The 24,931-nt window shown below is 43.0% G+C and overlaps 1 protein-coding gene across 2 annotated transcripts in view; it reads left to right on the plus strand.

Annotated features, from left to right (window-relative positions):
• Positions 1 to 24,931, plus strand: part of LOC137369466 (lysine-specific demethylase 4C-like) — a 537,539-nt gene that overhangs the window by 310,224 nt on the left and 202,384 nt on the right. For both annotated transcript variants that reach the window (XM_068030713.1, XM_068030714.1), the window contains exons 14-15: positions 7,643 to 7,856; positions 7,940 to 8,016. In XM_068030713.1, the coding sequence (XP_067886814.1) occupies positions 7,643 to 7,856; positions 7,940 to 8,016 (291 nt within the window). The remainder of the gene's footprint in view (positions 1 to 7,642; positions 7,857 to 7,939; positions 8,017 to 24,931) is intronic.

Below are 24,931 nucleotides of genomic sequence, written 5' to 3' on the forward strand. Positions count from 1 at the left end.
CTTCTTTCTTCCCCCCCCCATCTTTCTTTCTTCCCCCCCCATCTTTCTTTCTTTCCCCCCCCATCTTTCTTTCTTCCCCCCCCATCTTTCTTTCTTCCCCCCCATCTTTCTTTCTTCCCCCCCCCCGCCATCTTTCTTTCTTCCCCCCCGCCATCTTTCTTTCTTCCCCCCCCCCATCTTTCTTTCTTCCCCCCCCGCCATCTTTCTTTCTTCCCCCCCGCCATCTTTCTTTCTTCCCCCCCCCCATCTTTCTTTCTTCCCCCCCGCCATCTTTCTTCTTCCCCCCCCCCGCCATCTTTCTTTCTTCCCCCCCCCCCATCTTTCTTACTCCCCCCCATCTCTCTTACTCCCCCCCCCCCCCCCCCCATCTCTCTCTCTTTCCCCCGCCACCCCACCCCCATCTCTCTCTCTCTCTCTCAGTTGCAGAGAGCGGGAGCGGTCAACAAATGGTTGATCAGGTTTTTTTTTATCTTGTCAGTTTCGCCAGCTGACATCCTGAGATGGGGAGCAGCAGTTTTTGAACTTCGGACAGATTTGGAGCTTTTAAAAGGCCGCCGGAAAACCCTGAATCTGTCTGAAGTTCGGAAACTGCTGTTCCCAATGTCAGGATCTGTCAACTGTGAAACTGACCTGTGATCTTGTTTAAAGCCAGTCTGACAATGCAGAATTTCTCATCTCCAGTCACAGACCCTTGGGGATGATATGGAACGTCCTTGGGTACAGTTTACATCTGTGGGCTGGATGGAAACCTTTGACAAGCCGGATCCTGCCCGCTAGCTGTATGTTGGACAACTCTGGTGTACATACACCGTCAGTTTTCTCTGTTGTTACGGACAGGGTTGGGGGGTGGGTGAGGTGAGATGGTATGGGTGACTTCCACTTTCAGCTCTCAACTGACCATAGTGTCAGGCAAACCCCCACCTGCCAAGACTGAGGCACACATTATTTCGCCACATGAACAAAAACTTATAATTGCCAGCCCTGACTGGAAGGGCATTTGCATAGTACCAGACAATGTTGAAACAATGGACACCCAGTAGTTGCTTCCGCAATGCACAGAAGTAGTCAAACCAGTTTTAGTCACATAACTAGCTGGCTGGAGTTTTTGAATTTGAACTTCCAACAAAGGATTTGAACTCAGAACGCTGTGTGCTCATGGACTGAGAACATCTCCTCTCCTGTCTGCCTGCCTCCACCTCTTTCCCACGGAATTGAATCTTGTAAAGCCACGTGAACTCAAAGAGAGAACAGTCTCCTTTGTGAATAAGGTTTAAGACGAATACTGGGCCCCAATGAAACGTTCGACCATATTTTCAATCAAGGACTACAGTGAGTTCGAGAAACAGTAACAAGATATTGCCTCAAACTGCTCGCCTTATCTTTTCTTCTCTTTTCTGTCCCCATTTGCTTGTGTGTATCGTGTGTGCATGCTAGCGTGGGCGAGTTGTATAACTGTAGGCGTTAACTGCATTAGAGTTTAAGTTGAAGATTTAATAAATTTCATCATCTTTAAACCAAAGAAAGCCTGTTTGTGCTCATTTCTTTGCCTTATAATTGGAAAGTTGTGAACAAGGATTCACAAAAATGGTGCTCAAAACACAGTGTGTTTAAAATAAAACCCTGTTACAATAAGACCAGGTAAAGACAGCAAAAGACCCCTCACCTCCATTCTCACCTGGTCGTAACAGAAATTGGGTGCTAGCGTCCGGATTGTTACCCACAGACGAACGAGTGAAATTGGAAGTGGAAAGCCAAATTGTTGCCAATCAAAAAGAGCAAAATATCAATACAGGTTTTCTTGTGGTTGTGTGTGATTAATACTAATATGTCTGCAACTGAAGCGAGTAGCTCGCCAAGCCAGGATGAAGTAACTTGGGATTAGTTAAAAGCACTGTCTATGGAGCAGTTCAGAAAAGTGGCTGAGCAGTGTGGGATCACTGTACGTGGCAAAACTAGGAAGTCTGAACTCCTAAGGCTAGTGGCCCACCATTTTTCTCTTGAATCAGATGAAGCAGAGGCAGTGTTAGAAGCAGACCCAGACAGGGTACTGCTAGTAAAGATGCAATTGGAGCAAAGGAAACTTGAATTAGAAGAGAGGGAGAAAGAGTGGGCCTTCCAAAAGGAACGTGAAGAAAATGAAAGGCAGGAGAGAGAGAGAGAAAGACAGGAGAAGGAACGAGAGCGAAAGAATATTCCAGAAAGAATGTGAAGAGCAAGAGTTGAAGCGTCTTGAGTTAACTAGGGGGGGGGTGGGTGGCGACAGAGTAACTCTAGTGAAAGCATAGCCAATATGGAAGATCAGGATTCAGGACTGGATACAAGATTGCTAAAACTCACCCAGCTAATTCCAAAATTCAATGAGGAAGATGTGGAAGCATTTTTTGTGTCCTTTAAGAAACTGGCAAGGCAGCTAAAATGGCCAGCTGAGACTTGGTCTCTTTTACTGGTGGTGAATGGTATTGGAGGGCAGTGTGTGGCTGTACCTGTACGCCGGGTGCACCTGGAGTGCGACCTCGTTTTGGGACCAGTGATGGTAGGGATCGTCCCTAGTTTGCCTGTGGGTGGGGTTGACCTGCTCCTAGGCAATGATCTGGCAGGGGTGAAGGTGGTAGCTCCCCCAATAGTGAAAGAAAGACCGCAGGAGGTCAGCGAGACAGGGCGCTGGCAGGAGACGGTCTCCTGCAGTTTCCCTGAATATGTAGTGGGTCAGGCCATGATCAAACCAGCTCCCCCAGAGGAGACTGCATTGGCACTGCAGGCAAATCACCATGAGGTCTGCCTGTCCGAGACTTTCTTTGGAAAGTCAGGAGACTCGGGGAATGAATTAGATGGATTTTCCCTCGCTGCGGCTCAGCAAGCCGACCAAGTATTATAAGAGTTAGCACAGGCTGCCCAGTCTGAAAATGAAGCAGAGGGAATCCCTGATTGCTACTATTTAAGAAATGAGGGTACTGATGAGGAAATGGAGTTCTCCTCACAGACCTGAGGGCCAGGAGTGGACAGTAGTTCACCAGTTAGTGGTTCCACAGAGGTACCGGGGAGAAATATTAAGAAGGGCCCACGAGACTACAGTGGCTGTACATGCCGGTATGTGAAAGACCAAAGCCTGTATAAGACAGCAGTTTGACTTGCCAAAACTCCACAAAGATGTGGTGGAGTACTGTAGGAGTTGCCACATGTGCCAGGTTGAGGGAAAACCCCCAACCTACAGTGAAACCTGCACCTCTAAGTCCTGTACTGTTGTTAGGAGGACCCTCCAGCAGAGGGCTGGTGAACTGTTAGGGACCCCCGCCAAGAACAAAAGGGGACAGGCAGGCACATGGCTGGCAAAAGTTTCGAAAAAGCAGGGGAAAAAGTGACCAAGAGGGCAGGTTAAAGGAAATCCGGGAGGAATACCGGATGAAAACCCTTACCGCCGGTCAGCCAACCCAGAAAAATGTGAAATGTTAGACTCCCACCCTCCTATGTAAATGCAGACTCTAGAGGCACCCCACCAGAGTTGCTAACAGCATTTACAGGAACTTGCAGAGACAAAGAGAGACCTCTGGGGGGCAGAAAAACTGTGGGGATGATGCTTCACTGAGTCAAAGTGTCACAGGAGGATGCAGTTACATCTGTACAAATACCTGCAGGTAGGAGTGTCCCAGAGAATAAAGGGGAGAATAACAGAGACTCCTCCCCCACAGTCAGAGGAAAAGGGAACTACCCATCCCCTGAAGCCAAAAGTCTTTGCATGAATCAGGGAGTTCAGGTTAGACCCCCGCCCCCCCTCACTAACTCTCCTGAGGAAAAAAAGGGAAATTAAAGCAGCCCTGACACCCAGCCTGGACCATTTTTAATGAGCTTTATAATTGGTGAATGAATACAGAGAAGTGGTCAAACCAGTTTTAGTCACATGACTAACTGGCTGGAGTTTTTGAATTTGAACTTCCAACAAAGAATTTGAACTCAGAACATCATGTTCTCATGGATCTCCTCTCCTGTCTGCCTGCCTCTCCTTCATCCTTCCATGGAACTGAATCTTGTGAAGACACGTAAACTCAAAGAGAGAACAGTCTCCTACGTGAATAAGGTTTAAGACAAATACTGGGCCCCAACGAAACGCAAGACTATATCTTCAATCAAGGACTGCAGCGCATTTGAGGAACAGTAACAAGATATTGCCTCCAACCGTTCTAGATATCTCTTCTGCTCTTTTCTGTCCCTATTTGCATGTGTGTATCACATGTGCATGCTAGCGTGGGTGTGTCGTATATCCGTAGGCATTAACCGCATTAGAATTTAAGTTTAAGGTTTAATAAATTTAATGTTTCTTCTTTAAACCAAAGAAAGCCTGTTTGTGCTCATTTCTTTGCCTTACAATCAGAGAGTTGTGAACAAGGATTCACAAAGAGGTCAAATAAACAGACAAGCAACAAGTTTTCTCATAGGATTAAAAGACAAATAAATTATTTACTAAACAATGCCTGAAAAATATTCGCAACCTCACCCCTCACATATGCACACCCACAAGATGAAATATGAAGTATTGCAGACTCTTCTGGTTAAGGTTCAGTCAAAGTTTGGTGGTGGTAATCCTGTTATGATTTCTCAGGTGGGGAGTTTTCTAGGTCACCTTGCATTTCTGCTTCTGGTTTAAAGATGTTACAGGCAGGACTGTCTTCTTGGCTGGAATGGCTTTTTCAGCTTCTTGGCTGGCTGGCTTTCTGTCTCTGTCTTTCAGAGAACTATTTTTCAGGAACAAACCTTTTCAGGCTTGGTGTCGGTCAGGTGACCATAGATGTTGTCCCCTGGTGTGTTCATACAATGTCTTTGAACATGTGGCCATTGTTACACAATGGGTTTGAATGTGTCATCTTGATAAAGTGGTGTTATGTCCCACCTATTATCTTAGCTTTGAATCCGGAGTCTCCCTGTCTGCGAAGGCCTTTGTCAACCCAATTCTTGAAGATAGGAGCCATTTAGCATTGAATGGCTGTTTAGCATTTTACTGTGCCTTCCCAGGACTAGTCCAGATGTGATCATGGGTTTAGTCTCCAACAGAGACTCTGTATATTTGCAGTACAGGAGAGGTCACCTGACCTTTTACTCCATCTTATCTGCAGTAAAAGTGTGTCCATTTCTTGGAGTTTAATTCATCTGTTTATTTTTACAGTTCACAGTATTGCTCCAGTTCACTTTCGTTCATAACTATTCCTTGCATGAGCATGACACTGTTCCTGCACCCCCTTTAAAACTGTACATTTTAGTTCCTATAACATCTCATTGTTCCTGCCAAAATGTATCACTTCACACTTCTCTGTGTTAAATTGCATCTGCCATGTATTTGCCCATTTCATGAGTCAGACTGTGTTCTCTTCATTGTTTAATACTTTACTGAGTTTTTGTATCAACTGCAAACTTTGAAATTATGCCCTGTATATACAAGTCCTGCATGTTAATATATATCAGCGGTCGCCAATGTTTTCTTTAGTGCGAGCTACAAGCTGCCGCCCCCATGCTGCTCACTCATCCCGTTGTGACGTCAGTACACGGTGATGTCCGGATGCGTATGCGCGGATTAATGCTGACAGGATGACATGGACGATTGGGCTGCATTATCAGTAGCTTTATGCTACCAGTAGCTCATGATCGACGTGTTGGCGACCCAGATATATGTCAAAAAGAGAAGTGGCCCTCATACCAACTTCTGGGAATCGCGATTCCCTCTCAGAGAAACAATTGTTGACTACTACTCTGTACTTTCTGTCCAGTAGCCAATTTTGTAGCCATGCGTCCACTGTCCCTTTAATCCCCGGGCTGTAATCTTGCTAACAAGTCTATTGTTTGATACTTTGTTAATCACCTTTTGAATGTCCATGTGCCCAATATCAACTGCTGTACCCTCATCAACCCTCTCTGTTACTTCATCTAAGAACTCGATCGAGTTATTCAAACGCAATTTGCCTTTAAAAGGTCAGTGCTGACTTTCACTCATTAGCCCATACTTATCCAAATGGGAGTTAATTTTGTCCTGGATTATTGTGTGTAAAAGTTTCCCCACTACCGACTTTAGGTTGATTTTTCTGCAGTTGATGAGTTTATCCCTCCCCTCCCCTCTTGTTTAATCAAGATGTAACATTTCAAATTGTCTATTCCTCTGGCATTACCTGCATATCCAAGGAGAATTAGAAGATTGTGGCCAGAGCCTCTGAATTTCCACTTGTACTGCCCTCAGTAACCTGGGAGGCATCCCATCCAGACTAGATAACTTTTCTGCTTTAAAGACTGCCAACCTTTTAAGCACTCCTCTTTATCTATTTTTATCCTATCCAATATTGCTTTCTGCCTCCCCTTTAACTGCTATGTTTGCAGAATTCTCTTCTCTATTGAAGACAATGCAAAGTTCTAATTTAGTACCTTAGCCATGCCCACAGAAGTATCTCCTTTTTGGTCCCTGATCAATCTCACCCTTCTTTTGACTAGTGTTTATGAAAGTCCTTCAGGTTCCCTTTCACTTTGTCTCGTAAGCTATTACACTCTCTCTTTGCCCCTCTTAATCCCTTTTTTATAGCTCCTTTGTACTTTCTTCAGCTACTGCATTATGAACCATACAATTGTCACAAGCTTCCTTTTTCTCTTTCATTTTAACCTCTATATCTTTAGTCATCAAGGGAGCTCTAGCTTTGGATGCCCTTCTTTTCCCCTCATAGGAATGTTCTGCTCTGTGCCTGAACCATCTCCTCTTTGAATGCCTCTCATTGTTCTGTTACTGTTTTGCCTACCAATTTTTGATTAACATCCACCTTGGCCAGATTCCTTTCTGCTCACTGAATTAGCTCTAATCCAGTAAAGTATTTTTATCCCTTATGCTTTTCCATAACTATTGTAAATTTAGTGATATTATGATTGCTTTTCCCCAGTGCTCTCCCACTGGAAAATGCTCCACTTGCCCCACTTGATTCCCCAGAACTAGAGATCCAGCACTACTTTCTTCTCGTTTGGCTGGAAACACACTGATCAAGAAAGTTCTCTTGTACAAGTTTCAGGAATTCATCCCCCTCTTTGCTTTTTACTTGGTTACTATTCCAGTCTATAATCGGATTATTGAAGTCCCTCATTATCACTATAGTTCTTGCATCTTTCTGTAATTTACCTGCAAATTTGCTCCTTTTGTCTCCTTCCCACTATTTGGTGGCCTATAGTGGAAACCCATTAGTATAATAGATTTTCTATTGCTTCTTAATTCTAACCAAATAGACTCTATCTTTGACCACTCAACTGCACCTTCCCTCTCCAGTGCTATAATTTGGGCAATGTTATTACAGTTTCTAGTAGGTAACGGCCTAAAGCACAAAACTGTCCTTCATTTGATATTAATTAACAGTCTCATTGCAAGGCCACAGGATAACTATTGTTGTAAATGGAAAGAAAATGTTGCACTGATACATCTGTTTTGAAGTTGGGGCTCAAACATGTTAGAGGAGATAGTAGAGGTAGCTTTACTCTGCTGCTGAATGTATTATACTTGACCTACTAACTACTGACTCCAGTAGTCCACCACTAATTTCTCTTGCCTAGATAGTCACAATGTTTTAAAGCATTTTTAGGGGAAAAATAACAATAGATAATTAACAGTGCAACTTAATTGTTTTATATGCAGCCTGATCACTCCATGGAAAGAAAGTCCCAAATTAAAAGTGATCCAGCTGAGCTGTCACCATCCAAGCAACATAAAACTAAACCGCTTATTCCAGAAATGTGCTTTACATACAGTGAAGAAAATAATGAACTCTACCCTACCAATTCATTTATTGAAGAGGATGGAACGAGTTTGCTGATATCCTGTGCAAAGTGCTGTCTACAGGTTCATGCAAGTAAGTGTTATTTTCTTGCTGTGCACTTACATGTTTGTTTTTGTAATTGGAATAATAGTTGTGACACTCTGCTTGACCTGTAGGTTGTTATGGTGTTCCACTTCATGAAATCCATGATGGTTGGACCTGTTCTCGTTGTATAATTGGTGCATGGACTGCAGTAAGTACTTGTGATGAATTTCAATAATTTTACCTTCAGCTGAAGACAGAAATTACAATAAGTGTTAATAGATCTCTGAAATGCTATTAATAAGCTTCAAATCTATTAAATAAAGATTTGTTTGGATTCTCAACTTTTACTTTAATTTGCAAGTGAAGCCTTCCAAAGAAAAAGAAATCATCATTTTGAAATGGCAGTTCATCACTTTAGTGTTAATAGTCCTGAAAGTTTGAATAAGAAGTACAAAGGGAGCTCTTAATCCTTTGTGCTGTGGTGTTGTGGAACATATACCTGTGCCTATGTTTTCCGCCCACACAAAAGTTTTGGCTATATTTCATAGGAAAAATGCAAATGGTCACTTCCACTCAGCAAGGAGAGAGAGTTCGAGGAAGAAGATTTTGGTAGATCTGTTCTGAGTGCACATGTCTTCTTCCAACCCAAATGTCTACCTTCTTTCTCTAATTGTATCCATTCACTCAGAATCTATTAGTTAGGTGGATGTTACCTACCTAATTAGGTTTTCATCATTCCTTAAATGGAAGCAAACTCCAAGTAACAGCCTATTCCGACCCTTTTGAGGAGATGGTGAAAATAGTTTTTGATTGAAGTGCGAGTACAATTCATTCATTCCATTAGAATTGTTTCTTCACAGCTCTTTGGAAAGTTCTGGTGCTACCCAGGATTGGCACTCTTTTATACATAGTTTGGGATAGGGGAGACACAGGCAACATATTGGCATCAATATTAGAGAAATAATAAAGGGATTATGTCTTTGCGATTCTGCTTATTAGGGATTTGAGCTTGTTCTTTGTGGTAGCTGAAGGAGGTTTCCATTCAAGGAAAGAAACCCCCAAAGGTAGGTAACCAAACATTTCCCCTCCCTTCTTCCCCAATAAAATTGATCGGTTTAACCTTTGTGACGCCAACGCGCTTTGTTGAATGATAATTTTCATTAATCCACTGACTGGAGATCTGAATTTCTATTTGTTTTTTAAGAAATTTAACGAGGAACAGATAAAAGATGGCTTTGCTAGCATCTTAAGATGGCCACCTAATTTGCATCACTGTATCCTACGTTGCAAAGCCTGTGAGGTGGAGATGAAATGACTGCTCATTGCAGCAAAAACCAAGACCCAGGAAGTTTAAGGGAACTGCCTGTTCTTTTTAGCAAGAAGAAATACACTGCTAATTACCATGCTTGAATCACTGGTGTGACCGTCATGTGACAAGCCCCCCCCCCTCCCAACTGTGGTTTTAAGCTGATGTTACTGTGCAGCAGAGAAGCTTTGGACTCTTGACAGTCTCTCTCGCTCGCGCTCTCTCTCTCGCTCGCGCTCTCTCTCTCGCTCGCGCTCTCTCTCTCGCTCGCGCTCTCTCTCTCGCTCGCGCTCTCTCTCTCGCTCGCGCTCTCTCTCTCGCTCGCGCTCTCTCTCTCGCTCGCGCTCTCTCTCTCGCTCGCGCTCTCTCTCGCGCTCGCGCTCTCTCGCTCTCGCTCGTGCGCTCTCTCGCTCTTGCTCGCGCGCTCTCTTGCTCGCGCGCTGTCTCGCTCGCGCGCTCTCTCGCGCTCGCTCTCGCTCTCGCTCGCGCTCTCTCTCGCTCTCTCTCGCGCTCTCTCTCGCTCTCTCTCGCGCTCTCTCGCGCTCTCTCTCGCTCTCTCTCGCTCTCTCTCGCTCTCTCTCGCTCTCTCTCGCTCGCTCTCTCTCGCTCTCTCTCGCTCGCTCTCTCTCGCTCGCTCTCGCTCTCTCTCTCGCTCTCTCTCTCTCTCTCTCTCTCTCTCGCTCTCTCTCTCTCTCTCTCTCTCTCTCTCGCTCTCTCTCTCGCTCTCTCTCTCGCTCTCTCTCTCGCTCTCTCTCTCGCTCTCTCTCTCGCTCTCTCTCTCTCTCGCTCTCGCTCTCTCGCTCTCGCTCTCTCGCTCTCGCTCTCTCGCTCTCTCGCTCTCTCGCTCTCTCGCTCTCTCGCTCTCTCTCTCTCTCGCTCTCTCTCGCTCTCTCTCTCTCTCGCTCTCTCTCTCTCGCGCGCTCTCTCTCTCTCTCTTCGTGGTGTCACTGTCTAAGCCAGCATTTATTGCCCGTCCCTACTTCCCATAGAGAAGGTAGTGGTGAGCTGCCTTATTGAACTGCTGCAGGCCTTGTGGTGTAGGTATACCCACAGTGCTGTTAGGAAGGGAGTTCCTGGAGTTTGACCCAGCGACAGTGAAGGAATAGCGATATAGTTCCAAGTCAGGATAGTGTGTGACTTGGAGGGGAACTTGCAGGTGGTGGTGTTCTCATGAATCTGCTGCCCTTGTCCTTCTAGGTGGTAGAGGTCATGGGTTTGGAAGGTGCTGTCTAAGGAGCCTTGGTGAGTTGCTGCATTGCATCTTGTAGATGGTACATACTGCTGCCACTGTGTGTTAGTAGTGGAGGGAGTGAATGTTGAAGATGGTGGATGGGATGCCAGTCAAGTGTGCTGGTTTGTCCTGTATGGTGTCGAGCATCTTGAGTGTTGTTGGCGCTGCACCCATCCAGGCAAGTGGAGACTACTCCATCACACTCCTGACTTATGCCTTGAATATGGTGGACAGGCATTGGGGAGACAGGAGGTGAGTTACTTGCCGCAGAATTCCCAGCCTGTGACCTGCTCTTGTAACCACAGCATTTATGTGGCTGGTCCAGTTCAGTTTCTGGTCAATGGTAAGTGCCAGAATGTTGTTTTGGGAGTTTCAGCAATGGTAATGCCATTGAACGTCAAGGGGATATGGTTAGATTCTCTCTTGATGGCGATGATCATTGCCTGGCACTTGTGTAGCACGAATGTTACTTGCCACTTATCAGCCCAAGCCTGGATGTTGTCCAGGTCTTGTTGTATATGGAGATGGGCTGCTTCAGTATCTGAGGATTCGCGAATGGTGCTGAACATTGTGCAATCATTAATGAACATGCCCACTTCTGACCGTATAATGGAGGGAAGGTCATTGTGGAAGCAGCTAAAGATGGTTAGGCCTAGGACACTACCCTGAGCAACTCCTGCAGTGATGTCCTGGGACTGAGATGATTGACCTCTAACAACCACAACTATCTTCCTTTGTGCTAGGTATGACTCCAACCAGTGGAGAGTTTTCCCCCGATTCACATTGACTCCTGTTTTGCTAGGGCTCCTTGATGCCATACTTGGTTAAATGTTGCCTTGATGTCAAGGGCAGTCACTCTCACCTCACCTCTGGAGTTCAGCTCTTTTGTCCATGTTTGAACCAAGGCTAGTGAGGTCAGGAGCTGAATGGCCTTGGCAGATCCCAAACTGAGCATCAGTGAGCAGGTTATTGCTGAGCAATTGCGGCTTGATAGCACTGTCGACAACCCCTTCCATCACTTTGCTGATGATTGACAGTAGACTGATAGGGTGGTATTTGGCCAGGTTAATTTTGACCTACTTTTTGTGCACAGGACATACTTGGGTAATTTTCCAGGTAGATGTTGTCGCTGTACTGAAACAGCTTGGCTCAGGGTGCGGCTAGTTCTGGAGCACAGGTCTTCAGTACTATTGCCGGAATGTTGTCAGGGCCCATAGCCTTTGCAGTATCCAGTGCCTTCTTGATATCATGTGGAGTGAATCCGATTGGCTGAATCCCAACCCCTTTTTGAAAATTCAGCCCAAAGTATTCAGAAATGTTAGATAAGGATAAAAGGGAGCTGAGGTGGCAGTACTGATTAGGGAAGACATTGTAATGTTGGACAGAGAGGGTGTCCTTGAGGGAGCAAGGACAGAATCCATTTAGTTAGATTTGAGAAGCAAAAAGGTGATCATGATACTGGGCGTATTCTATAAGCATCCATATAGAGATAGCAAGATAGAGGAGCAAATCTGTAGGGAAATCACAGAGATGTGTAAGAACTATAGAGTGGTGATATTGGGAGGGGGGGGGGTGCTTTATTCCAATTGATATTTGGATAATTAATTTTACAATAAAGGAGAAGGACGAGGAGGAATTTCTGAAATATGTTCAAGAGAACCTGCTTGACCAGTATGTTCTCGGTACAAGTAGGAAGGAGGCATTATTGGATCTGGTCCTGGGGAATGAGGTGGCCAAATGTCTGTTGGGGAACACTTGGCTCAGAGTGATCATTGTATCATAAGGTTTAGGTTAGTAATGGAAAATAGCAAGGAACAATCTAAAGTAGAACTTCTAAATTGGAACAGGACTGACTTCAATGGGATGAGAGGAGATCTGTAGTATAAGGGCCTGAAAGAGTTAATGTTTGAGACAGTGTGTGTAAACCCCTCCCACTGTAGTGATGATGTAATAGTCACATGGGTGTTAGACTTGGAAGAAGCTTGAAGCTTCTTAATAGGCTTGTGAAGAGTGTAAATAGTTCTATGTATATAATAAATTCTTTAGCCCTACAAAGACGCCTGAGACTCTGTGAACAGCCCATGATTTACACTACAACAATACAAAACAGGATCAAGCCAGGGTAAAATGGAACCATAGAGTGATTGGTCTAAAACTATAATGGAACAATGGCTGATCTTTAAGGAGGAGATGTTTGAGGTACAGGCAAGGTACATTGCAACAAGAGGGAAAGGTAAGGAAACCGAAGCACGCTTCTTTGCATGACAGGACAGATAGAAAATATGGTGAAGCAAAAAAAAGAGAGTGCATGAAGCATGTCAAGTGAATTCTTCAAGCAAGAATCAGGCCAAATACAATAGGTTGAGAGGGGAAGTGAAGAGAAAAATAAGACTGGCAAAGAGAGAACATGAAAATAGAATGGCAATTAACATAAAAGAGAACCCAAAAATCCTCTACTGGCATGTAAATAGTAAGTGGGTAGTAAGAGGCGGTGTGGGGCCTATTAGGGACAAAGTGGGTGATATATGCTTAGAGGTGCAGACAAAGCTGGAATACTTCATGAGTACTTTGTATTGATAACTAAGAAAGAGGATACTGATAAAATATCAGTAGAAGCGGAGATGGTAACAGTAATGGATGAAGTGAAAATTGATGGGCAGGATGTACCATAAACTATGCTTAGGGTGGATAGGTCACCTGGTCTGGATGGCTTGCATCCCAGGTTGCTAAGGGAAGTGGGAGTGGACATAACAGAAGGGCTTACCGTAATCTTCCAATCTTGCCTCGATACAGGAGAGGTGCCAGATGATTAGAGAGTGGCAAATGTGACACCTTTATTCAAGAAAGAGTATAAGGACATTCTGGTCTACGTTCTGGTCAGTTTAACATCAGTGGTGTGTAAGGTTTTAGAAACAATAATCAGGGAATGGCACTTGGAGAGGTTTGAGTTACTTAAGGAGCGCCAGCATGGATTTGTAAAAGGCAGATCGTGTTTGACTAATCTAACTGAAGTGTTTGAGAAGTGGAAAGAAAAGGTTGCTGGAGGGAATGCAATGGTTGTTGCCAAATATGGATTTTAAAGCATTTGTCAAGGTATCACATAAAAGGCTGGTTAACAAAATTGAGGCTCATAGAAAAGGAGGAACTGTGTGAACTTGGATAAAAAAAATTGGCTTAAGGACAGAAAGCAGCAAGTTGTTGCAAATGGTTGTTTTTCAGACTGAAGAATGATAAACAATGGTGTTCCCCAAGGGTCAGTCCTAGGACCACTGCTTTTTTTGATATGTTGAAATGACTTGGATATTGAAATACAGAGTGAAATTTCAAAATTTGCCCATGATACCAAACTTGGAGGTGTGGCAAACACTGACTGCAACAGGACATAGATAGGCCAGCAGAATGGTTGGACAAGTGGCAGATGGAATTTAATACAGAGAAGTGTGAAGTGATGCATTGTAGCAGAAGGGACAGAGTGAGAAAATATAGACTTAATGGCTATATTCTAAACAGTGCAGAGACAGAGGGACCTGGGGATTCATGTGCATAGATCTCTGAAGGTGGCAGGACCAATTAAGAGGGTTGATGGAAAAGCACATGGGATCATGGGTTTCATAAATAGAGGTATTGAGTACAAAAGCAAACAAGTTATACTGAAATTTATAAAGCTCTGGTTAGGCCACAACTAGAGAATTGCAATTGGTTCTGGTCACCGCATTTTAGGAAGGATGTGAGGGTCTTTTAGAGGGTGCAAAGGAGATTCACCAGAATGATTCCAGGGATGAAGGATTTTAGCTACAAGGTTAGATTGTAAAGCTGGGGTGGTTCTCCATGGAGCAAAGGAGATTAAGTGGAGATTTGATAGAGGTGTACAAGATTCTGACAGGTTTAGATAAGGTAGACAAAGAAAAGCTGTTCCCATTAGCTGATGGTACAAGGACTAGGGGACACAGATTTCAGGTTTTGGGCAAGAGATGCAGGGGGATCTGAGAGAGAAGATTTTTACGCAGTGAGTGCTAACTGACCTGAAACACTCTACCTCCAAAGGTGGTGGAAGTGGAGATGATTAATGATTTTAGAAGGAAATTGGAAAGGCATTTGAGGGATATAAACTTTTGGGGTTACAGGGATAGAGCGAGGAACTGCATCTGACTGAATTGCTCTACAGAGAGCCAGCATGGACTCAATAGGGTCAATGGCCTCCTCTGTGCTGGAATGACTCTGTGACTCTATAACAATGAATATTGCATCTAATGGTAAGGATTTAAATGTTTTTATAAAGCTGGCAAAACATGCAGGTCAGTTTTTTTTTGCTGATCGACTGTCCAGAATATTTATGTAATACAGTGAAACATGTCAATTAGGGATACCTAAAGGACTTGCCTCAAGTGTCTTTTATTTGCCCATGTCCTTATTTTCAAAATTGTGATTGTATGTACAGTAAACCAGATCAGCCAAGTAGTCCAGGTTTAGCTGTATCTCCGATAATTTCTTTTCTTTCTCACCTGGGATTGTGCCCAATTCTGGAGCCCTGTCAACAGGATGTGATTTCAATTCATTTAATGTTGGATTTGCTTGTTCATTGCTATTCCATGATCCTTTTCCATCAAGGGAGGGGTGCCCTGATCGTGGGATATGCTGTGTTGGCAGCTTGCACAGGACAAGGTGGCTGCTATAGGACTGAATTACCTGGAAGATTCCAGCTAAATTGGGGGAATCAATGTCCTGCTTACTACTGTCTGGGACCCCCTTCATCCGTGTGCTGTAGGTACAAATGATTAAAATGATGGGGTGGCTGTTAGTAGTTCATCAGTATCTGACATATTGGTGGAGTAGAGTGCCAACTCTGGTTGGAAGCATTCCCGGAGGTTTGATCACACATGTTCTGACCACATGGCATCTGGCCATGTGACAGAGCCCATGATGCCAACCAAAGCTACTGGATTTACCTTAGGGGTTGGGTTCCCCGTAGTTGAAAATCATTATTTGTGGTTTTGTGCCAGCAGCTATTATGAGAAGTTCCCAGAACAAGGAGGCTATCCGAGAGCAGAATTGGGGGACCTGAGGACAGGTCAAAGAGGAAACCATTCTCTCCATCTCTTTCCTCCAAGCCCTCAGTCTCCCTCTGCCCCCAACTCTTCAGCCCCCTACAATTTCAAAACCTCTAGCCCTCTTGCCCCTTCCTCATGTTTTCAGTCCCCACCCTGAGTTCAAGACCCCTGTTTCTGGACTCCCTTCTGTCCCCCACTTCCCAGACTGACAGTTTCCACTTTTGTATTAATGGTGATCTCTTTACCCAACATCCATAGCGGCAGAGAAACCCATCTATCTCTGTGATAGAACTGTGCAAACATTCAATCCTAGAGATAAAGGGGTTTCTCTGCCACTGGATGGTAAAAAGATCTCCATTACACAAAAACCTTTCTTCACCCACTGCCACTTACCTATGTATGCAGCTTTTTATATTGTAAGCGGACATGGTGCATTGAAGACTGTCGTAGTTCGTAATTTACCAGTGTCTGTTGTTTAAAGGGGTAGTTTGTTATCTATTATAATGCAGGTAATTTAGGGACTATCATCAGGTGTCCTTTTTTGGGGATGGCGGTTTGTGCACGTTTCACTGTATGCATTATGGCTTGACGTGATCATTTATCATCTTCAGCTCAAATCTGCAAACCTTAATTAGATTTTGCAGCTACCATAACCCGATTCATTACTCTTGATAATTCCAGTTTATAGTCTGATGCCATGGCTCCCTGACACAGTTGAAGGTTGTGCTCATTTTTGTATTTTTTGGGAACTATTTTTTGCATTCCATTATGAATTATGCATGCAAATTGAGTTTCTAAACATTAATTCCACTGAGGGGCCACTAGTTCTGACATCTGTTCATCAAAATGAAAGTACGGCCTTTTACACCTTATAGCTATATGTTAATTATTTTACAATAACAATTAGATTTACACACTAAATGCTTGTGTCTTTAAATATCTTCATTGATGTGTTTACTGGAAGGTTTCAGTCTCTCCCAAAAATCTGGACTTGGAATTTGTAGTTCTACACCTTAAAGCTATACATGTATATATTCTTGTCTGGCTTCCAGATGTCTTATGGCATTGCTCATATTGAGTCAGATGATACGGGCTGAGGTCCTGAGTACTTGCAAAAATCTGTGGTGGCCTAATCTGGGAATGGAACTTAGCTGCAGACTGAGTACTTTAGAGAGCGTCATAAGACAGATTGTGAGAAGTTAAATCACCAGCCATAGTGGACAACCCGATAAAGAAAGCACAGCTGTAGAAGTAGTGAAAATATGTTTGTTTATTTATTTATTTAGATTTACAGCACTGCAACAGGCCCTTCGACCCACCAAGTCTGTGCCGACCAACAACCACCCATTTTTTCTAACCCTACAGTAATCCCATATTCCCTATCACCTCCATACACGAGGGGCAATTTACAACAGCCAATTTACCTATTACCTGCAAGTCTTTGGATGTGGGAGGAAACCGGAGCACCCGGCGAAAACCCACGCAGACACAGGGAGAACTTGTAAACTCCGCACAGGCAGTACCCAGAATCGAACCCGGGTCCCTGGAGCTGTGAGGCTGCGGTGCTAACCACTGCGCCACTGTGCCGCCCATTTAGGTGGCGAGAATCCTATGGTTATCACAATTAAAGTGTGGGCACCACATCTCTTGGAAGATGGGGGCAATGGTGGACATATAAAAATATTTTAATATTTTTAAGCCTGCATTTCTTCAAACTGCACTGCAGCAACATGTCTCACAAATATCACCAAAATCTGAGTCAGTAGTCTCAAACTCGTTTTTTGAGTTATGTACACCCAGAACTCACTCAGCCTCTTGTACATCTATAGCTTAAGGGTATACGTAAGTTTGCGAGTGGTCATGCTCGCTCCCTTTTCGTTCGCCACTTGTTTCTCTTTCTCTTTCCACCTCATTCATATGCTCATGTGTGTATGTGGCAAATATAAAGCGGTTCACTCTTGGTTTGATCTGTTAGCTGCCCTTTCAAATGAGGCACTGTACATCAGAGTGTAGAAAGATAGCTGCCTCAGCCTGTATTGTTAAGATACTGAAATGTTTGTACTTTTGTGTCTCTGGTAACAGGCTTGAAAGGAAGTCAAACACAAAAATTACATTGAAACAATCTTGTGATTTGTTCAGTAGCGCATGTTACTATTAATTTTTGAATGAAACTTTATGTTAGGAATTTCGGACAAGTCTTGGTGACAGGTTTGAGGAGCTTATAACAGAGAACTACCCTTTGAGTGATAGTCAAACAAACTGAAATCTTCATAGGATGGCAGATAGGCTTTAAGTAGCACCCAAAGCTCTAAAGAAAGGGAAGAGGAGGAAATTTTGCACATGATGACGCTGCAGAATCTGCCTTAAACTGAGTCAGCTCTCCGGGTAAAATTGTAAAATCCAAGTCCAGGCTTTTGGGAGAGGCTGAAACCTTCAAGTAAATACTTCAATGAAGGCATTTGAAGACCCCAGAAATGAGTCTATAAATCTAATAGTTATTGTCAAATAATATTTTTTTTGAGTTTTTTAAATTTGGTATAAAGCCATAGCTTGAATAGTAGAAATTTCAAATTACTTAAGGAAAGATTAGATTTTTTTTTTAAATTGAATTTTCAATTAGTTCATCAAACTGTGCTGGATGATTTAAATATATAATTCCATCATTAATGTTTACAGAGAAAGTTTATTTTGTAAATATTGACATAAGTGAGAGGAAATCTTCACAAACACCAGACTTTTAATGATAGACGTGTTTGTAAAACTTTCTATTGATTACCCTGCAAAATTAGAAAACCAGATGTGGAAAGAATTCATAAAATTAAATTTAACACATGATGAATTGGCTGAGATTTTTAACTCGATGGAAAACATAACTTCTGATCTCCTCGTGGATTGAATCCAAACAGAAGAACAAAAACAGGATGTGGGAAGAGGAGCAAAACATAGGAAAACAATGCTGAGGGAGAACTGACATAAAATTGGGGACAGGATCGTAGAGGGAGAGCACAGCATCAACGAAAGGTGGCAGGAAAGAAACATTATAGCGGGAAACAGGGCAGGAGGTGTGTAACATTATGCCACAGTTGTTGAGGAGAAATAGCATAATGGTGACCAAAGCATCAGTGAAAAAGCTTGATACCAAGGGAAGTTGATAGAGAAGAAAGGATGATACGACAGGAGAACAGCATAACATCAGGAAATGGTAATGGAAGAAAAGCATCATAATATTGGGGAATTAGGTGAGAGAGGAGCATTATAATTTTAGAATATGATTAGATGGGGAAGGACTGGAAAGGGGGCACTACAGGAGAAGTACAACTTCGGGAAATGGTGGAAAATGATGAATGTGACTTAGGAACATGGGACAGATGAAGAGCATCAAAATGGGGAGTAGAGAAGGAAAGGAGTGGCGCACTGTCTGAATGGGGTAGGAGAAGATACACATATCTTTGGGGAGTGGGGATCATCAGGGAGGAGCAAAAGAAATTTGAGGAGTGGATACAGGAGAGAACTTGCAACAATAGGGGCAACATTGAAGAACAGGAGAGAACTGGCAAGTTTGGTAGTGGTGTGGGAATTGGGTGGAGAAAGCAGTAGGAGCCAGCGCTTAATTTTAATCACCACATCTGATGAACTGTGCACGTAATGTTGGCCCCATTTTGAGCCTAGCAAAACTGGCGTCAAAGCTCAACCATAGTACCTCTTGGCACAGAAGCAGGCCTGTCACAGCAATATTTTCCAGGGGTGCATTGCACTCTACAAGCAACTCTGATTAAGCATTATTTTATTCTGAATGTACCTTTTGCATTTCTTGTGGTATAAGTGTTACTTTTATCAGTAAATTTTCAGCTGGGAGAAAATTCAAGATGAAGGCTCCAACCAACTTCCCAAAACTTTGGAGCAATTTAATTAATTGCTCCTCTTTCTTGTATTAGTAAGCTTTGTTGCTTGCATTTGCCACATTTGTGACTTTCATATGTCCTTAGTAGTTTCTCGATGGAAGTTTTTTTTTACCCCCTTCGCCTTCGATTCACCCCTTAAATGTCTCGATCAGATGGATGGACAACATGTATGATAGAATTATGCCTGGGTTATGGTAATATCATAAATCATTATTGCCATCCTAATAAACAATGTACAGATTTTCCATTATTCCATTAAAGCACCTTCAATCTTGCCCAGTATTTCCAGGAAATTATATATTATATTTCCTAGAAAAGTATGCTTTTGATTTCTTATAGTCGATTTGCCAGCCAAGCAGGTAATAAGTATAAAAAGATAATGTGTTCCTGTTCGGCCAATGTGTTTTGCTGAATGTAAATTTTTTTCAATTCACTGACGAGATATGAATTTATATTTTTTGGAAAAATACATTTTAAAAAGACAAGCTGCCAGCAAAGTCATCCTTTTAGCTTAGGATGATCACCTAATTTGCAACACTGTATCCTACGCTGCAACGTTTGTGACGAGAGAGACGAAATGCTTGCTAAGGCCCTAGCAAGAATCAAGACCCAGAAAGTTTAAAGGAACGACCTGTTCTCTCAGCAGGAAGAAGAAATACTGCCAAGTGCAATGTTTGAATGACTGCCATGTGACAAGCCCCTCCCCATCTGTGGTTTTAAGCTGGTGTTTTCTCTGCAGCAAAAGGAAAAGCAACTAGACTCTGACATGAGCAGACCCCAAGTGGAGGTCCCCCCTTTTTCTCTCTCTCCATTCCAGCTCGAAAGCTTTCAAATCCTGATGTTGACTGACCACTTTTGCATACTCTGGTTACAATGAGCAACCCCGTTGGAGGAAATCATCCGCATTTCTATCTCCAACGGACTCACCAAATCAGTTATCTACCTCTTCAAACTAAAAGCCTCAGGACCACTGAATTCAGCTGGAAGCCAGCCGAATCACCAAACTCCACAGACTGTATACCTTTTTTATGGACTCTAACTCAACCAATCTACCTCTCCCCCACTCTAACATATTTGTGTGTGTGTAAATCTCTAGTGTGTGTGTGAGAGTGAAAGTTGGTGTGTTATTTTATTCAGTTTAGGTACAATAAAAGTTAACCTCTTTCTCTGTTAACTCAAGAAAACCTGTCCAATTAGTTCTTGGTATGATTATAGCAAGTAAGTAATCAAACACCTACTGAATTAGCCAGAACATCCACTTTAAGAAAGAATTAAACCTGTTGTGGTCAAACGAGGAGAGAGAAAAGAGGGAAGACCTTCAATCCCTCCTCACTTGATCGTAACAGCTCACTTCAATATTATGAAATCTGCAGAAAAATATTCCCGATGAATCATAAAAGTTATCTGCTTTAGTAATCTTTAAAATTACACATGAAGTGAAACAAGTTATTTACACTAATTGGAAAAATAATTTGCTTCACTTGTCCTTTCATAGCACTTCAACTGAAGCCAGATTATTTTCCCTTTGTGCTCTGGGAAGACAGTGCCCATAAGCCAAGTTCAGCCTTGTACTCCTGTGTGGCCAGCATCAGTTGCTTTGTTTTTGTCCTGCTGATCTGTCAAGTGAGAAACATTGCTTTCAACTAATTTATCATAGAGTATGTTTTTGGCCTTTGGCAGTATTTTTCTTTCAGTTGCAATTTCAATGTGTCTTGGGTTCACATTGTCCATTCAGTACAAAAAAGAAGCTTTCTCACATACCATGACATGGCCTCATGTAAATGGTGTTGAAAGTTCCAGTGCCAGGTAAAGGACAGCACACTACAGTCTTTCAATCTGATTATTGAATGTTTGCCTGGACTATGTGAGGTGTTGTCACTGGAAGGTTATCACTAGAGGAATATAAGGCGAAGTGTTGGTTTTTTCAGAGTATTTGAAAAGGAAGGATATGAAAGGATAGTGGAAAATCATGTTGAAGTAGACGTTGGTCCAGAATGTGTTACCGAAAGAATATTGGGGCAAGATTCGAGCTTCCCCACCTGCTCTGTTGATAATGTTAAGACCAGGTGAGAAATGTGTCTCGGGGTCTTTTGCTGTCTTTACCTGGTCTTATTGTAACAGGGTTTCATTTTAAACACACAGTGTTTTGAGCTCCCTCTTTGTGAATCCTTGTTCACAACTTTCCAATTATAAGGCAAAGAAATGAGCCCAAACAGGCTTTCTTTGGTTTAAAGAAGAAAGATGAAATTTATTAAACCTTAAACTCAAACTGTAATACAGTTCACGCCTACGGATATACGATGTGCCCAAGCTAGCATGCACAGGCGATATAAACATGCAGATAGGGACAGAAAAGAGCAGAAGAAAAAATAAGTAGAATCTTGTTGCTGTTTCTTGAGCTCGCTGTAGTCCTTGATTGAAGATATGGCCTTGCGTTTCGTTGGGGCTCAGTAGTCTTCTTAAAACCTTGTCCACGTAGGAAACCTTTCTCTCTTTGAGTTTCACGTGTTTCATAAGATTCAGTTCCGTGGGAAGAGATGAAGGCAGGCGGAGAGACGATGTTCCCAGTCCATGAGCACACACTCAGGTTGCCCAGCAGGTTAGTCATGTGACTTGCTCCTTATATGGAACAGTCTCTTCAAAATCCTTTATTGGAAGTTCAAATTCTCTGCAACAGCCAGTCATGTGACTAAAACTGGTCTGACCACTTCTGTGTATTGGGGAAGTAACTACTGGGTCCCCATTTTTTCAGCATTGTCTGGTATTATGCAAATGTCCTTCCAGTCAGGGCTTGCAATTTTAAGTTTTTGTTCATGTGACGAAATAATGTGTGCCTCAGTCTTGGCAGGTGGGGGTTTGCCTGACAATAACTACTTAAAATCTAAGGGTGAGGTAATTTGTATAAAAGGGATGGGGTTTGCTTCAATTATAGTGCAACAAAGTACATGCCCAACCAAGGCACTGGAATTCTGAGGGGATTCGGTAGGAGTGCAGGGACCCGTGGCCAAAGAAAAGAAAGAAAGACGTATATAGCACCTTTCGGGACTGCAGGAAATTCCACAATGGTTCACAGCCAGTGAAGATTTTTGGAAGTGTAGTCAATGTTGTAAGGTGGGAAACGCAGCAACCAGTTTGCACACACCAAACACCCACAAGCAGCAATGCGGTAATGACCAGATAATCTGTTTTTGTGATGTTTGTTGAGGGGTGAATATTGGCCAAGACACTGTAAGTAACTCTCCAACTCTTCGAAATAATGCCATGGGATCTTTTGCGTCCACCTGAGAGGGCAGACGGGACCTCTGTTTAATGTCTCACCTGAAAGACATCACCTTGGATGGTGCAGCACTCCCTCAGTACTGCACCGGAATATCAGCCTTGGTTTTTGTGCTCAAGTCCTGGAGTGGCACTTGAACCAATAAGCTTCTGCCTCAGAAGTTGAGAGTGCCATCAACTGAGCCACAGCTAAGACATAGAGAGAAATTGTTAGCTTCTGATAATGTTTATCCCTTTCCTTACAGTCATCAATTGTTGTTTGGATATGGCATTTTGGAGCCCAATTATAACTATTATAGGTCAAGCGTGCCTGAAAGTGTACTTTCTGTTGGCTGTAAACTGGGCAGCATAGGTGATATCTCTTGGCGAGCTTGGCATTCCACTGAACATTGGAGAAGTTAGGACTGTTTTCTTTGGAGAAGAGAAGGCTGAGAGGTGATTTGATAGAGGTATTCAAAGTCATGAGGGGTCTGGACAGAGTAGATAGAGAGAAACTGTTCTCATTCATGAAAGGATCGAGAATGAGAGGACACAGATTTAAAGTATTTGGTAAGAGCAGCAAAAGTGACATGAGGAAAAATGTTTTCACGCAGCAAGTAGTTAAGGTCTGGAATGCTCTGCCTGAGAGTGTGGTGGAGGCACGTTCAATTGGAACATTCAAAAGGGAATTTGGCAGTTATATGAAAAGGAAGAGTGTGCAGGGTTATGGGGAGAAGGCGGGGGAATGGAACTGAGGGAGTTGCTCTTTCAGAGAATTGGTGCGGACTCGATGGGCCGAATGGCCTCCTAAGCTGCAACGATTCTGTGGTACCACCGCCAATTGTGCTGTGATGATGGAAGTTGTGCAGGCAGAACTGCCTGCTGCCATCTGTCAGAACTTTTCAAAGTGATCAGAGGCAGGAAAATCTGGCAGAAACAAGGTCTGCCCAAATTTTTCCTTGCCCTCCCAGAATGCGCCAATTCTCTTCCATAAGGATACTGGAATCTGTAGCCTGATATCTCCGATTGAATTAACATTGTTGCTGACGTGATGGAATAAATGGTCTCCTTCTGTGTTGTAGAACGCCCCACTCCATCTACATTTATTAGCCAAGCTTTGTCTATTGCTAGTGAGACAACTGCAAACCAAACAAATCTTATATTACCAATTATCTAATGCAAATTGGTGATGTTATTTGCCCACAAAAATACTTAAAAAGCAGTTTTGTATTTGAATTACCGTAACACCTGAGCAATCTACATAATCTGCTCATTGGAATCATTTGCATTGTGTTTTTCGATACAATGTTAACAAGCTGAACAATAAGCCAAGTTGATTTTTTTATGTGGATGCGTATAGTGGTTGCATTTATAAATTATGAATACTACTCAGGCACCTGTTCTTGGACATCCTAAGTATAGGGCTGAGGCAGAAAGTCATCGGTTTGAGTACCACACCAGGACTTGAGCGCACAATTTAAGCTGATAATCAAGTGCAGTGCTCGGGAAGTACTGCGGTACTGTCTTGCGGATGAAATGTTATCGGCTCATTCCTGTCATTCAAGTGGAGGTTAAGGATCCCGTGGTACTATTCAAAGAAGAGCACAGAGATTCCCTAATGTCTGGGTCAACATCAACCAAACCCACCAAAGACAGATCATCTAGGCCAGTTTGATAATCCAGAGAGATAAAGTTATGCTAATGTGTGTACTGCAATGTCATAGAAATCTCAGTCTGACTTTGGCCTACTGAAAACTCAACGGCTCACTCTGCCAGACCATCTCTGAACAGCAACAAGTTTTGGAATTTGCCTTCAAAATATTCATGGTTCACAGCCTGTCCAGTAAATAGGACAAGGTTCTGCCCAAAGACTACCAACTTAGATTTTTTTCATCCTCTAAACCTGTTAATTATAACTCCGAATGGAAAATGTTCATTCTCTGACTGCAGCCGACGGTTTGAAGCCTTCACTTATTAAAGGTCTTAGCTATTGTAATGTCTGCAAGACTAGCATGTGCTAACATCCAATTTAGTTGTAGTGCCTGCCGATATAATGTCTTCTTTCTGCAGAAAAGATTCCTTAGCAATAGACCCCTACTTTAAGAAAGGTGTTGATCAACCATGGTGCTGCTTGCTGGGTCAGAGATTATTTCTTAGAAAGAGGTGTGAAAATGGTGGACAAGTCCACAGCTCCACTGAGACGATATGGCAAAAAATTTGTAAGAGATCTCAGATGAAGAAGTAAATTTTTGACGAATTTCTGTGAAGTACGTAAATGCAAGTAGACAAATAAGAAGGGTCACTGACCTGAAACGTTAACTCTGCTTCACTCTCCACAGATGCTACCAGACCTGCTGAGTATTTCCAGCATTTCTTGTTTT

The sequence above is a fragment of the Heterodontus francisci genome, chromosome 4 (assembly GCF_036365525.1).
Source record: "Heterodontus francisci isolate sHetFra1 chromosome 4, sHetFra1.hap1, whole genome shotgun sequence".
In the NCBI taxonomy this organism is placed as follows: domain Eukaryota; kingdom Metazoa; phylum Chordata; class Chondrichthyes; order Heterodontiformes; family Heterodontidae; genus Heterodontus; species Heterodontus francisci.